Below are 16,344 nucleotides of genomic sequence, written 5' to 3'. Positions count from 1 at the left end.
CAAAAGTAAAAAATCCTTGCCATGGCTCAATGAGTGGTTATGGCTTTTAATGAAGGAAAGAGATGCTGCTCTAAAAAAGGATCTGAAATCTAGCACCTTGATAACGGAAACATGTTTTATCCTATGCAATTCGGCTTCCAGTCAAAACATTCCACTGACACGGCATGCTGTTACTTTCTTGAGGTCATCAAATCCAAGCTGGACAAGGGAGGGGTGGTGGGGTCCATGTTCCTCGATCTTCGTAAGGCATTCGACACTGTCAACCACTCAGTGCTGCTGAAAAATCATATTCATTTCAATCTTTCTGTAAACTCTATCAGCTGGTTTTAGTCGTACCTTGACAACCGTTCTCAGTGCGTTAGAATCAATGACAAAACGTCACCTTCTAAACCCTGTACAACGGGCGTCCCACAAGGTTCTATTCTAGGGCCATTACTATTCAGCTTGTACATCAACGATCTACCCTCCATCTGTGACGATGTGGAGGTCTTGATGTACGCTGATGATACTGTCTTCTTTACAAACAACCCCGACACAAATTCAGTAGCAACTAGGCTTGACAGGTCCTGCCTTACGCTGAACACGGAGAAGGCGGTCTCGATGTTCTTCTCGAACAGATAGATCCAAAGTGCTTTTCCAAATATCTATGTGGATTATTTCACAATCAAAAATGTAGAGGAAGAGAAATACTTGGGTGTCGTTTTGGACCCTACACCTAATTTTAAAAAACATCTGAAAAAGGTCTGCAATGTGATGAAATTTAACATTGGCAACTTTAAACACACCAGGAGCTCCTTATCATTGCGAGCAGCAAAATGTTATTTTAATGCAATGATGATTTCAGATTTTTTGTACTGCTTGTCATGTTCCAAAGCGAAACCCACAGTTTTAAACTCGCTTAGATCTTTGCACAGCAAGGCCTTAAAAGTCTTTGATCAAAAACCTTGGCGTTACGACCATTGCTTCTTCCTTGAAAAACATAAAATCTTGAGCTTTGACAACTTGATAAGGTTCTCTAAAGGCTGGTACATAAAGTCCTGCATGATGCTGCCCCTCCTCCCCTAAAAACCTGTGTACAGCCACGCTCTCAACTAATAAGCAGAGCTTTAAGGTCAGTGTCCAGGGGCGACTGCAATGTTCCCAAAAGAAAGTCTGCGTTCACTGAATCAGCCTTTTCACACAAAGGCATCAAAGAATGGAACAGGCTCCCAGACAATCTAAGGAACAAAGCAGTTTTTTCATCGCTTCTCACAGGCTGTCATCAACTATTTTTTAGACCACCAGTCCTGCGCGCACTAATAGTACCAGATGGGTATTTGGCCATCAGATGAGATTATTAGATTGTACTTTGTTTTTGTATATTATTGTGTTTTTGCTTTATTTGTATGTGATGTATTATGTAAACTGTCTGCATCTTTGTTGAGGACTACGAATGGAAAGTGGCATTGTGATAAAACTGGTGCAGCTATCTTTTTAATTGAACTGCACTTTGTCCTTTTAAATAAACTTAACTGACACAATTGAGAGCATTTCCTTTTTTTTGTAGTAAGACCATTTGTTTAAAACAAACAAAAGAAAAGTTTATTTAACGGAAATAACTTCCACAATATGTATTAAAAACAATATATCGAAAAGCAAAATTACGACTAATGTGAAAGATGAATATCATTTCAAAAGTTAATTTTATTATGATTTAGTTTACCTTTTTAAAAGTATAAAACAATATTAGCTTAGTAGGTAGTTAGCTAGAGATATGCTAAATTATAAGGGTTATTTAATATTAAGCTAGCTTGTGACAGAACTTGTAAGTGAAACTGATAGAAACTTCTAGCTAGTTAGTCAGACACATCAGTCATTTCTATAAATAATTTATTTTCTTAAACACACAATTTTAAAGCATGAATAAAAATAATAACATTAACAATATTTACAAAATTATGACATGTGTGTCAGGGTTCCTGAAGGACCAACTCTGGCACCCACTGGTTTTCTCGCCGTCTCTGCTGACAGTAGCTCAGGACTTCCTGCAGCCTGCAGTGGTCGCCCTGTTGATTCTGAAGGGAAAACAATAATTCACATTAATCTTCTTTTCCCAAGCTCAACTACAAAAGACCCAAGTGAATTGTTTGTTGCCTGTCTTTTAAATTGTAGATGTAATTAGGCCACCTTTCCAGGGTGTCCCAAATTTCTTGCTCCATTTAAAGATGCAGATGATGCTCATTGAATCTCTTTAAATATTCTGGTGATATATTCTGAAAGCTTAATAATAATATCAATTCATGTCATTTTTATATGCTTGAAGTTTAAAAACATAAGGTTTATTATTGTAAATTATTACTTGGACTCGTCCATATCTTTTTTTGGAAGGAAGAGAAGAGTATTATTTGTTAAAATATTCACACAATGTGCTTTTGTAAAACATTTGATGACTTCACAAGTGTGTGGAAGTACATAGTAGAAGATCTTAAACATAGAGTAAGACAATTTGACAAAATTTGACACAAAAGACAACTTTCAAAGAAAGAAGCACAAATATAGAACAACAAGTGCTCTTGTTATATAACAAACAGGCCGGAAGAAGAAAACGTACCGTCACTAGCATGCAGTTGAAGTCACTGTGCTCTTCCTCGTTCCTGTTGAAGTCCACTGACCACAGAAGCTGCTGGAGCCGCTGACCTCGAGACACCCGTAGGATTGTAATGCCCATATCACAGCAGAAAGACTGGAGTAAAGTGAAGTGGATCTGCAGCGCCACGTCGTCCTCGTCCTCATCGTCCGTCACGAGCACACACATGACTACACTGTCCGGGTCTCTAAGAAAGTCAAAGCAGTGATGCTACTTAGTGCTGAACCTCTGGATTTGTCATTGACATGTACAAAATCATTGTTGTTAGCATTATTAAAATTAGTCTTTTATGTTTAATTGTGTAACAAAAACTATTTCCTTAAAACAGTTATGTTTTCATGCTTCATTTAAATTTGACCATCAGTGGTTTTGCATTTTTGTGTAACAGTGAGGACAGTGTGTGCAGATCCAAAGACTTAATAATGATGTTCATTACATAACTTACTCATAAAGAAGTTGAGCTGATTCATAGATGCCAACAGTGAGACAGTCTTGCGTCTGGGCTGTCATCAGTAACTCCTCAACAGCCATATCCATAGAAGCCAACCTGTAACCAGACAGACAAGGAAATTAAGTTCATTTAAAGTTGAAGTTGAATGCAGGTGACAAAAGATGATGATAAAAATGAATTTAAATACTTGTTTAATTATGGGATGGATCGATTGCATTTGAGATCAACAGTTTACTTTGGAGAAACGTTTCAATATAAATATAAAATATGTACCTGTTCTCAACGGCGCTGGAGCAAAATGCTTCAACGGGGATCATGTTTGCACGTGTAAAGCAATAAAATCCTCTTGGTTTCAAGTATTAAATCCTCGCTGACCATCATGTGCAGCAGTGTGTGTTGAATCCTGACCTGAACTGAATCTCACTCGTACCTGCCTTTGATTGTGGGCGGAGCTACAACGTCAACGGTCCCGCTCTGAACTGAACGTAACGTACCTTTGTGACGTGTTTCCTTTGAAGTGTCTGGAGACACTGACGGGCTTGCACCGTTGCTGCTTGTTGCTGTGGATTATATATATAAAAAAAGTCTACATAGCATAGATTACAGCGCACTTACCACTTAGTTTGGTAAATCATTGCTACTGTAATAAAGTTGTATCTTTCTATTCTCTCCACATAAACAATGCGCACATGGCTAATTAATATGGTAATTTATTCACGTGTAGTGACTTCAGCTGATAATACTTCCGTGTCAACAGAGAGAGAGAGAGAGAAGCAGGCGATGAGAATCACTGCATGAGGAAGGTAACTTAGTCGACTACAACTTGTTAAATATATTATTTTGATTTTACTTGAATGAATGAATGTAACTCTAGATTGATATCAGAAAGTTATTCACTAAGTTAATGCTAAGTTATCTAACATTATTCCTTGTATCAAGACAACTATATTAATTTGCTGTACGAGCTGTGGGAGGAATTTCCAGTGAGTTTCACCAGCATGAAACATAATAATAATAATAATAATAATAATAATAATCATAATAATAATGTCTATTTGTATAGCACCTTTCGAGATAATGTTGGTGATGGTCTTCCGGGTTCTGCTCAGGACCTCACAGTTGATTAAGGAAAAATAGATCCCAGCAATTCAACAAAGAGCAAGAAACAAAACACTGTACAGTGAGCTGTACAGTGAGCAATGGCGAGGAAAAACTTCCTTTTCGAAGGCAGAAACCTCGAGTGGAACCCGACTCATTGTTGACGGCCTGCCGCTTTGACCGGCTGGGAGGAAGGATGGGGGGGTAGACAGATGGATAAGGAGAGGAGTGAGGGAGGATATAGTGAGAGAAAAGAGGAGAGTGTAGGAGGGTCCATGGGGGTGCTGGAGAGAACTCGGGATCTGATGACGTGGTGAAGATCCTGGATCAGCAGCAGCTCTGGAGGTGGATCCCTGGATCAGCAGCAGCTCTGGAGGTGGATCCCTGGGGCTCCGGGAGAGAAATAAAAAGGTGTGGGTTTGGGACAAATGTAGACAATACACAGGTATACAGACTCCGGTGACGGGTGAAGATATATAGAGGGGAGAGGGGGGGGGGGGTTGAAATAGCCAGGCCAGAGGGCACATACCTAGCACAGCAGATCCAGACACAGGGGCCCAAGCCGCGGCAGGAACCTGCGGGAGACCAGGACCCGGCAGGCGAGATAACCACCAGAGCCGACCCCAAACACCAGCGAGAAGGCGGACCACCACCGGGGGCACGAGAGGACGAGCACAGGCGAGGACGACCGAGGAAGCAGAGAGGGGGAGGCACCAGGCGCAGGCACCGGGGCAGAGGGGCAGCCAGAAGAACCAGTCAGGGGATAGGGCCCCGGGGCCAGGCCGGGCGACGGAGGACCTCCAGACCGTCAGGCCGCCACCAAGTCCATAGCAGGGGACCGAGTCAAGGAGATGGGGACCCACCACAGCAGCGGCGGCGGAACCCCCCCCAATACCCTGCGGACACGGCCAGTAGCCGGGTTGAGTGCCACCGCATGAGCCCGGGGGAGCAATGGCCAGGCACCGGCCCAGGTCCCCCGGGTCACAGGGGGGCCACGGTTGTGCGGGCAGGGCGGGGGCAATGGGGCCGCAGCCGTCCGGGAACGGCCCCCAGTCTATGAACTGTAGCCCGTCCCCAACAGCCGCAGCCCACCTCCCCATGAGGGAAGTTTGGGGGGCCTTTCAAGTTTATTTCACAGAAAAACAGTACAGTAGACTTGTCTTGTTATTCAGTTTGTCTTTGACTAAAATAATCTTGTTTTTTCACCAGAAAAATGGCTACAGCTAAAGAAAAAATCATCAGTATTAACAACCCTATGGCAGTGGGGCTCAAGTCAAACTTGCTAGGTTCTCCACAGTGTATCTGTTGATGATGTTCAAGACTTTTTCATCTGTGACTGAAAACCTACACAAGTATCTGCAAAGTTATACAGTAGACCCGGCCAAAGAGTACAAATGCGCTGTGTGTGCCACTCTAAAATATATGTGCACGGATGAGAAGGCTGCTGAGCTTTGTAACAGAGCAAAGACCTACTGTGCAGCCAACCAGATCCCAGAGTCATGTGCTGTTACCGGACAAAGGCAGAAGCAGAAACACATGGAGGACTATGTAGTGGACTCTAGTTGTGGGGAAGTGAGTGACCTAGGTGATGCAGAGAAATTGAAAGTAAGTAAGTAAGTAAGTAAGTAATATTTATTTATATAGCGCTTTTCCAGACCAGGGTCACAAAGCGCTTTAACAATCAAAACAATACTCAAAAAAGTATATACTTTAAAGATCTACCTTGCCTTGACAGGATGGTTGCTGAGATGGATCAGTGTTTTGTTGCAATGTGTTTTCAGCTTGCTGGATAAAGTCATGTTCCCGACCTTGACACAGGTCATTCAGGTCTCTCTGATCATCCCAGTGTTCAGCTGCACTTGTGAATGGACGTTCAGTTGCTGAGACGGCTCCACACTTGGCTGAGAAGCATAATGGAGTAGGATAGGCTTTACCATCTTGCCATCATGCCAGTGGAGACTGAGGAACTTTCTAAGCAAAGCCACAGCCAAGTGATTGACCACTTTGCAAAAACAGTTGTTAATTTATTCTTCTACTAAGGAAATAAAAGAACCCAGAGATGCAGGGGTGCTTTATTTTATTTTTTACTTTTGTAAATGTTCAATTTGCAGATGTTTACTGAAAAAAAAAAATCAAAAAGTTTCATTGCCTACTCACTTTCAGTGCTGAATTTTTTTTTTGTCTCGCGCACTTTGCACTCTCTAATGAATTATTTGTGCCCCATGTGTGCCCCAGTACAGTATTAGGTCTAGTGATGCCCCTGGCCTAGGGGGCATCATCAAGAGATGCGTGAACCAAACCGCAAACCTTCCCCGCCAGAGCTGTGCCTCGAAATCCTGTCCATGAAAACCAGAAACAGGATTGGAGACAAAGCACATCCCTGACAGAGACTCTCACCGGGAATACCCAAAATTCCCGAAGCACCTCCCACAACTTCGTCCTTGGCACTCGGTCGTAGGCCTTCTCCAAATCCAAAAGCACATGTAGACTGGTAAGTCATACTCCCAGGCACCCTCGAGAACCCTCAAGAGAGTGAAGAGTTGGTCCAAAGTTCCACAGCCATGACAGAACCCGCGTTATTCCTCTTGGATCTGAGGTTGAACTAACGCTCGGACCCTCCTTTCCAGGACCTTAGAGAAGACCTTACCAGGAAGGCTGAGGAGTGTGATGCCTCTGTAGTCGGCACACAACCTCTGGTCCCTCTTTTTAAATAGGGGGACCACCAACCCGGTCTACCACTCTTCAGGTACTGACCCAGACACCCATGCAATCTTGAAGAGACGAATCAGCGAAGACAACCATTCAACACTCAGAGCCTTCAGCATTTCTGGGCAAATCTCATCAATTCCCACAGCTTTGCCACTTCAGAGCTTTCTGACCACCACAGCACAACTTCAGCACGAGAGATCGATGAAGCCAATCGGCCTCCAGCTCTGTCTCTACTAGAGAGGGTGGGACATCCAGGTTGAGGAGTTCCTCAAAGTAGTCTTTCAAACGGCCAACAACATCCTGTTTGGTGCATATGCACAAACAACAGTCCGAGTTATACCTCCGTTCAGGCTAAGCCATAGGGAGGCGACCCTCTGATCCACCGGAGCGAACTCCAATATACAGGCGCTCAGCCGGGGGCTTGTGAGTATCACCACACCTGCCTGACGCCCTATACCATGAGCAACACCGGAGAAGGACAGAGTCCAGAGCCCAAGCTATGCGTGGAGGTGAGCCCCACAAGATCCAACTGGTAACGTTGCCGCACTAACTCAGGCTCCTTACCCCAAATAGAGGTGAAGTTCCACGTCTCCAGAGCCAGCCGATGCAGCCAGGGTCTCGTACAGCTAGGCTCCCTGTTTCCACTGCCACCCAGTTGGCATTGCACCCGACTCCTGAGATGTTTCCAACAGGATAAAAGTAAAATGTTTATTTAAAAAAAAAATAGGAATATATGTAATTATTGGTTATAAATAAAAACATGCTACAACTGAGGACGTTTACTTTATTATTTTCTTTTTTTGTGGAGTAAGACCATTTGTTTAAAACAAATAAAAAATATATATATTTAACGGAAATAACTTCCATAATATGTTTTAAAAACAATATATTGAAAAAGCAAAATTACAACTAATGTGAAACATGAATATAATTTCATGAGTCAGTTTTATTATGGTGTAGCTTACCTTTTTAAAAGTATGAAGCAATATTAGCTTAGTAGCTAGTTAGCTAGAGATATGCTAAATTATAAGTGCTACTTAATATTAAGCTAGCTTGTGACAGAACTTGTAAATGAAACTGATAGATAGCGAAACTTCTAGCTAGTTAGTCAGACACACAGACTTAACATCTCATCAGTCATTTCTATAAATCATTTATTTTCATCAACACACAATTTTAAAGCATAAATAAAAATAATAACATTAACAATATTTACAAAATTATGACATGTGTGTCAGGGTTCCTGAAGGACCAACTCTGGCACCCACTGGTTTTCTCGCCGTCTCTGCTGACAGTAGCTCAGGACTTCCTGCAGCCTGCAGTGGTCGCCCTGTTGATTCTGAAGGGAAAACAATAATTCACATTAATCTTCTTTTCCCAAGCTCAACTACAAAAGACCCAAGTGAATTGTTTGTTGCCTGTCTTTTAAATTGTAGATGTAATTAGGCCACCTTTCCAGGGTGTCCCAAATTTCTTGCTCCATTTAAAGATGCAGATGATGCTCATTGAATCTCTTTAAATATTCTGGTGATATATTCTGAAAGCTTAATAATAATATCAATTCATGTCATTTTTATATGCTTGAAGTTTAAAAACATAAGGTTTATTATTGTAAATTATTACTTGGACTCGTCCATATCTTTTTTTGGAAGGAAGAGAAGAGTATTATTTGTTAAAATATTCACACAATGTGCTTTTGTAAAACATGTGATGACTTCACAAAGTGTGTGGAAGTACATAGTAGAAGATCTTAAACATAGAGTAAGACAATTTGACAAAATTTGACACAAAAGACAACTTTCAAAGAAAGAAGCACGAATATAGAACAACAAGTGCTCTTGTTATATAACAAACAGGCCGGAAGAAGAAAACGTACCGTCACCAGCATGCAGTTGAAGTCACTGTGCTCTTCCTCGTTCCTGTTGAAGTCCACTGACCACAGAAGCTGCTGGAGCCGCTGACCACAAGACACCCGTAGGATTGTAATGCCCATATCACAGCAGAAAGACTGGAGTAAAGTGAAGTGGATCTGCAGCGCCACGTCGTCCTCGTCCTCATCGTCCGTCACGAGCACACACATAACTACACTGTCCGGGTCTCTAAGAAAGTCAAAGCAGTGATGCTACTTAGTGCTGAACCTCTGGATTTGTCATTGACATGTACAAAATCATTGTTGTTAGCATTATTAAAATTAGTCTTTTATGTGTAATTGTGTAACAAAAACTATTTCCTTAAAACAGGTATGTTTTCATGCTTCATTTAAATTTGACCATCAGTGGTTTTGCATTTTTGTGTAACAGTGAGGACAATGTGTGCAGATCCAAAGACTTAATAATGATGTTCATTACATAACTTACTCATAAAGAAGTTGAGCTGATTCATGGATGCCAACAGTGAGACAGTCTTGTGTCTGGGCTGTCATCAGTAACTCCTCAACAGCCATATCCATAGAAGCCAACCTGTAACCAGACAGACAAGGAAATGAAGTTCATTTAAAGTTGAAGTTGAATGCAGGTGACAAAAGATGATGATAAAAATGAATCTAAATACTTGTTTAATTATGGGATGGATCGATTGCATTTGAGATCAACAGTTTACTTTGGAGAAACGTTTCAATATAAATATAAAATATTTACCTGTTCTCAACGGCGCTGGAGCAAAATGCTTCAACGGGGATCATGTTTGCACGTGTAAAGCAATAAAATCCTCTTGGTTTCAAGTATTAAATCCTCGCTGACCATCATGTGCAGCAGTGTGTGTTGAATCCTGACCTGAACTGAAACTCACTCATACCTGCCTTTGATTGTGGGCGGAGCTACAACGTCAACGGTCCCGCTCTGAACTGAACGTAACGTACCTTTGTGACGTGTTTCCTTTGAAGTGTCTGGAGACACTGATGGGCTTGCACCGTTGCTGCTTGTGGATTATATATAAAAAATATGGGAACGTTTTTACTTAATTAATTCTGTGTTTATGGGTGTGAACTTAATTTCTAATGGCAATAAAATAAAGGTACAGCAGGTGCAAAAATCACTTGAGAGTTTTAAGTCTACATAGCATAGATTACAGCGCACTTACCACTTAGTTTGGTAAATCATTGCTACTGTAATAAAGTTGTATCTTTCTATTCTCTCCACATAAACAATGCGCACATGGCTAATTAATATGGTAATTTATTCACGTGTAGCGACTTCAGCTGATAATACTTCCGTGTCAACAGAGAGAGAGAGAGAGAGAGAAGCAGGCGATGAGAATCACTGCATGAGGAAGGTAACTTAGTCGACAACAACTTGTTAAATATATTATTTTGATTTGACTTGAATGAATGAATGTAACTCTAGATTGATATCAGAAAGTTATTCACCCACAGCACGGATAAAGCATTGAGGAATAAGTGGTAAGTGAAGTCCTAGCTAGCAAGTCTGTCTTAAGTTAATGCTAAGTTATCTAACATTATTCCTTGTATCAAGTCAACTATATTAATAGTAGTAGAGTTTCACCAGCATGAAACATAATAATAATAATAATAATAATAATAATAATAATAATAACAATAATAATAATAATAATGTCTATTTGTATAGCACCTTTCTAGATAATGTTGGATGATGGTCTGCTGGTTCTGCTCAGGACCTCTGCATCAATGATGATTTTGAGGAAGCTTGTGTTAGTTGACAGATACAGCCTATGGATGGTGCAGTGGTTCTCAAATGCTCTATCTTCAGGATGAAAAACATTTTTCCCTATCATCAAGTCTTGAGCCAATTTTTTTTAACCTTTCAAGTTTATTTCACAGAAAAACAGTACAGTAGACTTGTCTTGTTATTCGGTTTGTCTTTGACTAAAATAATCTTGTTTTTTCACCAGAAAAATGGCTACAGCTAAAGAAAAAATCATCAGCATTAACAACCCTATGGCAGTGGGGCTCAAGTCAAACTTGCTAGGTTCTCCACACTGTATCTGTTGATGATGTTCAAGACTTTTTCATCTGTGACTGAAAACCTACACAAGTATCTGCGAAGTCATACAGTAGACCCGGCCAAAGAGTACAAATGCGCTGTGTGTGCCACTCTAAAATATATGTGCACGGATGAGAAGGCTGCTGAGCTTTGTGACAGAGCAAAAACCTACTGTGCAGCCAACCCGATCCCAGAGTCATGTGCTGTTACCGGACAAAGGCAGAAGCAGAAACACATGGAGGACTATGTAGTGGACTCTAGTCGTGGGGAAGTGAGTGACCTAGGTGATGCAGAGAAATTGTAAGTAAGTAAGTAAGTAAGTAAGTAATATTTATTTATATAGCGCTTTTCCAGACCAGGGTCACAAAGCGCTTTAACAATCAAAACAATACTCAAAAAAGTATATACTTTAAAGATCTACCTTGCCTTGACAGGATGGTTGCTGAGATGGATCAGTGTTTTGTTGCAATGTGTTTTCAGCTTGCTGGATAAAGTCATGTTCCCGACCTTGACACAGGTCATTCAGGTCTCTCTGATCATCCCAGTGTTCAGCTGCACTTGTGAATGGACGTTCAGTTGCTGAGACGGCTCCACACTTGGCTGAGAAGCACAATGGGGCAGGATAGGCTTTACCATCTTGCCATCATGCCAGTGGAGACTGAGGAACTTTCCAAACAAAGCCGTAGCCAAGTGATTGACCGCTTTGCAAAAAACGTTCTTAATTTATTCTTCTACTAAGGAAATAAAAGAACCCAGAGATGCAGGGGTGCTTTATTTTATTTTTATTTTTTACTTTTGTAAATGTTCAATTTGCAGATGTTTACTGAAAAAAAAAAAAAAAAAAAGTTTCATTGCTCACTCACTTTCAGTGCTGAATTTCTTTTTTTTTCTCGCGCACTTTGCACGCTCTAATGAATTATTTGTGCCCCATGTGTGCCCCAGTACAGTATTAGGTCTAGTGATGCCCCTGGCCTAGGGGGCATCGTCAAGAGATGCGTGAACCAAACCGCAAACCTTCCCCGCCAGAGCTGTGCCTCGAAATCCTGTCCATGAAAACCAGAAACAGGATTGGAGACAAAGCACATCCCTGACAGAGACTCTCACCGGGAATACCCAAAATTCCCGAAGCACCTCCCACAACTTCGTCCTTGGCACTCGGTCGTAGGCCTTCTCCAAATCCAAAAGCACATGTAGACTGGTAAGTCATACTCCCAGGCACCCTCGAGAACCCTCAAGAGAGTGAAGAGTTGGTCCGAAGTTCCACAGCCATGACAGAACCCGCGTTATTCCTCTTGGATCTGAGGTTGAACTAACGCTCGGACCCTCCTTTCCAGGACCTTAGAGTAGACCTCACCAGGAATGTTGAGGAGTGTAATGCCTCTGTAGTCGGCACACAACCTCTGGTCCCTCTTTTTAAATAGGGGGACCACCAACCCGGTCTACCACTCTTCAGGTACTGACCCAGACACCCATGCAATCTTGAAGAGACAAATCAGCGAAGACATCCCTTCAACACTCAGAGCCTTCAGCATTTCTGGGCAAATCTCATCAATTCCCACAGCTTTGCCACTTCGGAGCTTTCTGACCACCACAGCACAACTTCAGCACGAGAGATCGATGAAGCCAATCGGCCTCCAGCTCTGTCTCTACTAGAGAGGGTGGGACATCCAGGTTGAAGAGTTCCTCAAAGTAGTCTTTCCAACGGCCAACAACATCCTGTTTGCACAAACAACAGTCCGAGTTATACCTCCATCCGGGGGCTCAGCCGGGGGCTTGTGAGTATCTCCACACCTGCCTGACGCCCTATACCATGAGCAACACCGGAGAAGGACAGAGTCCAGAGCCCAAGCTATGCGTGGAGGTGAGCCCCACCAGATCCAACTGGTAACGTTCCCGCACCAACTCAGGCTCCTTACCCCAAATAGAGGTGAAGTTCCACGTCTCCAGAGCCAGCCGATGCAGCCAGGGTCTCGTACAGCTAGGCTCCCTGTTTCCACCGCCACCCAGTTGGCATTGCACCCGACTCCTGAGATGTTTCCAACAGGATAAAAGTAAAATGTTTATTTAAAAAAAAATAGGAATATATGTAATTATTGGGTATAAATAAAAACATGCTACAACTGAGGACATTTACTTTATTCTTTTCTTTTTTTGTGGAGTAAGACCATTTGTTTAAAACAAAAATATATATATATATATTTAACGGAAATAACTTCCATAATATGTTTTAAAAACAATATATTGAAAAAGCAAAATTACAACTAATGTGAAACATGAATATAATTTCAAGAGTCAGTTTTATTATGGTGTAGCTTACCTTTTTAAAAGTATGAAGCAATATTAGCTTAGTAGCTAGTTAGCTAGAGATATGCTAAATTATAAGTGCTACTTAATATTAAGCTAGCTTGTGACAGAACTTGTAAGTGAAACTGATAGATAGCGAAACTTCTAGCTAGTTAGTCAGACACACAGACTTAACATCTCATCAGTCATTTCTATAAATCATTTATTTTCATCAACACACAATTTTAAAGCATTAATAAAAATAATAACATTAACAATATTTACAAAATTATGACATGTGTGTCAGGTTTCCTGAAGGACCAACTCTGACACCCACTGGTTTTCTCGCCGTCTCTGCTGACAGTAGCTCAGGACTTCCTGCAGCCTGCAGTGGTCGCCCTGTTGATTCTGAAGGTAAAAAAATAATTCACATTAATCTTCATTTCCCAAGCTCAACTACAAAAGATCCAAGTGAATTGTTTGTTGCCTGTCTTTTAAATTGTAGATGTAATAAGGCCACCACCTTTCCAGGGTGTCCCATATTTCTTGCTCCATTTAGAGAAGCAGATGATGCTCATTGACTCTCTTTAAATATATTGTGCTTTTTGTCCTTTTTATTTGATTGTCTTTTAGTGTCAACGATAATCAAATAAATATTATTAAATAATATAAGTGCCTAACTCTGTCTTTTTAAAAGTCTTTAAAAGTGTCTCATACATATTATATCCAACTTGATTTCTATCAACGTTGAGAAATGTGTTGAGATAAAAGGTGAAATTTACAAGGTTATGGTCATATTTCAAAAAACAACTTTTCATTAACAAAACATTCTAGTAATATATTCTGAAAGCTTAATGATAATATTAATTCATGTCACTTGGACTCGTCCATGTCTTTTTTTGGAAGGAAGAGAAGAGTATTATTTGTTAAGATATGCACACAATGTGCTTTTGTAAAACATTTGATGACTTCACAAAGTGTGTTCATTCCTCTTTCTGAACTCCAGGAAGTACATATAAGAAGATCTTGTTAAATAACAAAGAAGAAAGAAGAAGAAAACGTACCGTCACCAGCATGCAGTTGAAGTCCCTGTGCTCTTCCTCGTTCCTGTTGAAGTCCACTGACCCCAGAAGCTGCTGGAGCCGCTGACCACGAGATACCCTTAGGATTGTAATGCCCATATCACAGCAGAAAGACTGGAGTAAAGTGAAGTGGATCTGCAGCGCCACGTCGTCCTCGTCCTCATCGTCCGCCACGAGCACACACATGACTACACTGTCCGGGTCTCTAAGAAAGTCAAAGCAGTGATGCTACTTAGTGCTGAACCTCTGGATTTGTCATTGACATGTACAAAATCATTGTTGTTAGCATTATTAAAATTAGTCTTTTATGTGTAATTGTGCACACGTGGCTGCTGTGATTGCGAAGAGAAGATGCGAGAGGTGCTTGAAGGTACAAAACTCTTTCTGAAATTAAATATTTTCCTCAATTAATCATTTGCTTGTGATGACTACTCACTTTTATATAGCAGCACTAGTGATGCAGTATAATGACAGTATTTAACGACACTACTCTAACTGAATTCTCTCAGTATTTCAAGTTCAAATGCTCAAGGTTTTCTGGTGTGACCTTCTATCCCAGGGGTAGGGAACCTGGTCCAGAAAGAGCCGCAGTGGGTGCAGGTTTTTGTTCCAACCGATCAAGCATGTACAGTTTAACCAATGAGGTTTCAGCTGAACAAGCAACACCAGACTGACAATCAACTGATTACACTCCTAAGACACCTGATTGGATAAAATGTGTCCTCTTGAATGGTTGGAACGAAAACCTGCACCCACTGCGGCTCTTTCTGGACCAGGTTCCCTACCCCTGTTCTATCCCTAGAAAACCTTGGTTGACATTCACCAAGATGGTGAGGCTGTGTGTCCCTATTCTACTAATGGAATACCTGTATGTTCTGCTGATCATTATCACAAACCAAGCCAATATTTAGTCTCTTAAGGATTGGTAACATGTTCTATGATAGTTTCCAGTTTAATTAGTTAGTGAGTTTGGTGGAAATCCTCTCGAAAATCTTTGATGCTTAGTATCTCTGCCCCTGAGCTCACAGTGTGGTTGCAATTCAAACAGAAACATAGAAAGAATGAGGAAACTACTTCGACATTACTACTTGGTTAACATCTTTCAACTACCTTTAAAGTTTGCTAAGCTTAAGGCTGCAAACTTTAAGAGTATATTACTTGCGTAAAGTTGAGAGTTGACATTTGTTTGTAATCATTTTTTGTTTTGTTGTTATGGTGTTTACATATCTATTTCTTATGTTTTTAGTCATTCTAACATTGTATTTCTTTTCTATTATGCGTGATTTATTTTGGAATACGGGCTCTTTATATACTCAGTATATAGTTCTGATATTTAAATTAGTATTTTATTACTGTGGGGCAAATACATTTTTATTTAATCTTATCTTGAAACTATTTCCTTAAACAGGTATGCACCTCCTTCACTTAAATTTGCACATCAGTGGTTTTGCATTTTTGTGTAAGTGAGGACAGTGTGTGCAGATCCAAAGACTTAATAATAATGGTCATTGCATAACTTACTCAGAAAGAAGTTGAGCTGATTCATAGATGCCAACAGTGAGACAGTCTTGTGTCTGGGCTGTCATCAGTAACTCCTCAACAGCCATATCCATAGAAGCCAACCTGTAACCAGACAGACAAGGAAATTAAGTTCATTTAAAGTTGAATGCAGGTGACACAAGGATGGATTAAAGGTTAAGTCAATTTAAATCTAAATGACAGGTGTGCAGGTGTTAGAGGATGTAGACACATGAGCTGCAACAGTGACTGACTCATGGTCAACACATGCAGCATGTGCAGTAAGACTGCTGCACCACAACATATCTCGTCACGACATGCAATAAGCGTTAAAAAATTAATTTAAAAACTTGTTTAAATATGGGACGGATCGATTGCATTTGAGATCAACAGATTACTTTGGAGAAACGTTTCAATATAAATATAAAATGTTTACCTGTTCTCAACAGCGCTGGAGCAAAATACTTCACCGGGGATCATGTTTGCACGTGTAAAGCAATAAAATCCTCTTGGTTTCAAGTATTAAATCCTCGCTGACCATCATGTGCAGCAGTGTGTGTTGAATCCTGACCTGAACTGAAACTCACTCATACCTGCCTTTGATTGTGGGCGGAGCTA

At 40.9% G+C, this 16,344-nt stretch overlaps 3 protein-coding genes across 3 annotated transcripts; all 3 read right to left on the bottom strand.

Annotated features, from left to right (window-relative positions):
• Positions 1-1,949: 1,949 nt before the first annotated feature.
• LOC148060802 (growth arrest and DNA damage-inducible protein GADD45 beta-like) lies at positions 1,950-3,428 on the bottom strand. Its single transcript, XM_087780362.1, has 4 exons — positions 3,351-3,428; positions 3,072-3,173; positions 2,591-2,813; positions 1,950-2,054 (listed from the first exon to the last, which is right to left on the bottom strand). Exons 1-4 carry the CDS (start codon positions 3,392-3,394, stop codon positions 1,950-1,952), a joined length of 474 nt encoding a protein of 157 aa, XP_087636488.1. The 5' UTR covers positions 3,395-3,428.
• Positions 3,429-8,118: 4,690 nt separating this feature from the next.
• On the bottom strand, positions 8,119-9,598 carry LOC148060801 (growth arrest and DNA damage-inducible protein GADD45 beta-like). Its single transcript, XM_087779399.1, has 4 exons — positions 9,521-9,598; positions 9,242-9,343; positions 8,761-8,983; positions 8,119-8,223 (listed from the first exon to the last, which is right to left on the bottom strand). Exons 1-4 carry the CDS (start codon positions 9,562-9,564, stop codon positions 8,119-8,121), a joined length of 474 nt encoding a protein of 157 aa, XP_087635525.1. The 5' UTR covers positions 9,565-9,598.
• Positions 9,599-13,429: 3,831 nt separating this feature from the next.
• Positions 13,430-16,307, bottom strand: LOC148060800 (growth arrest and DNA damage-inducible protein GADD45 beta-like). The gene is made up of 4 exons (XM_087779398.1): positions 16,163-16,307; positions 15,730-15,831; positions 14,191-14,413; positions 13,430-13,534 (listed from the first exon to the last, which is right to left on the bottom strand). The coding sequence occupies exons 1-4, from the start codon at positions 16,204-16,206 to the stop codon at positions 13,430-13,432; spliced, it is 474 nt and encodes a 157-aa protein (XP_087635524.1). The 5' UTR covers positions 16,207-16,307.
• Positions 16,308-16,344: the final 37 nt, after the last annotated feature.

Source organism: Callionymus lyra, chromosome 18 (assembly GCF_982586985.1).
Source record: "Callionymus lyra chromosome 18, fCalLyr1.hap1.1, whole genome shotgun sequence".
In the NCBI taxonomy this organism is placed as follows: domain Eukaryota; kingdom Metazoa; phylum Chordata; class Actinopteri; order Syngnathiformes; family Callionymidae; genus Callionymus; species Callionymus lyra.
Note: the sequence above shows the minus strand (reverse complement) of the source record. Positions and strands in the feature narration are given on the sequence as shown.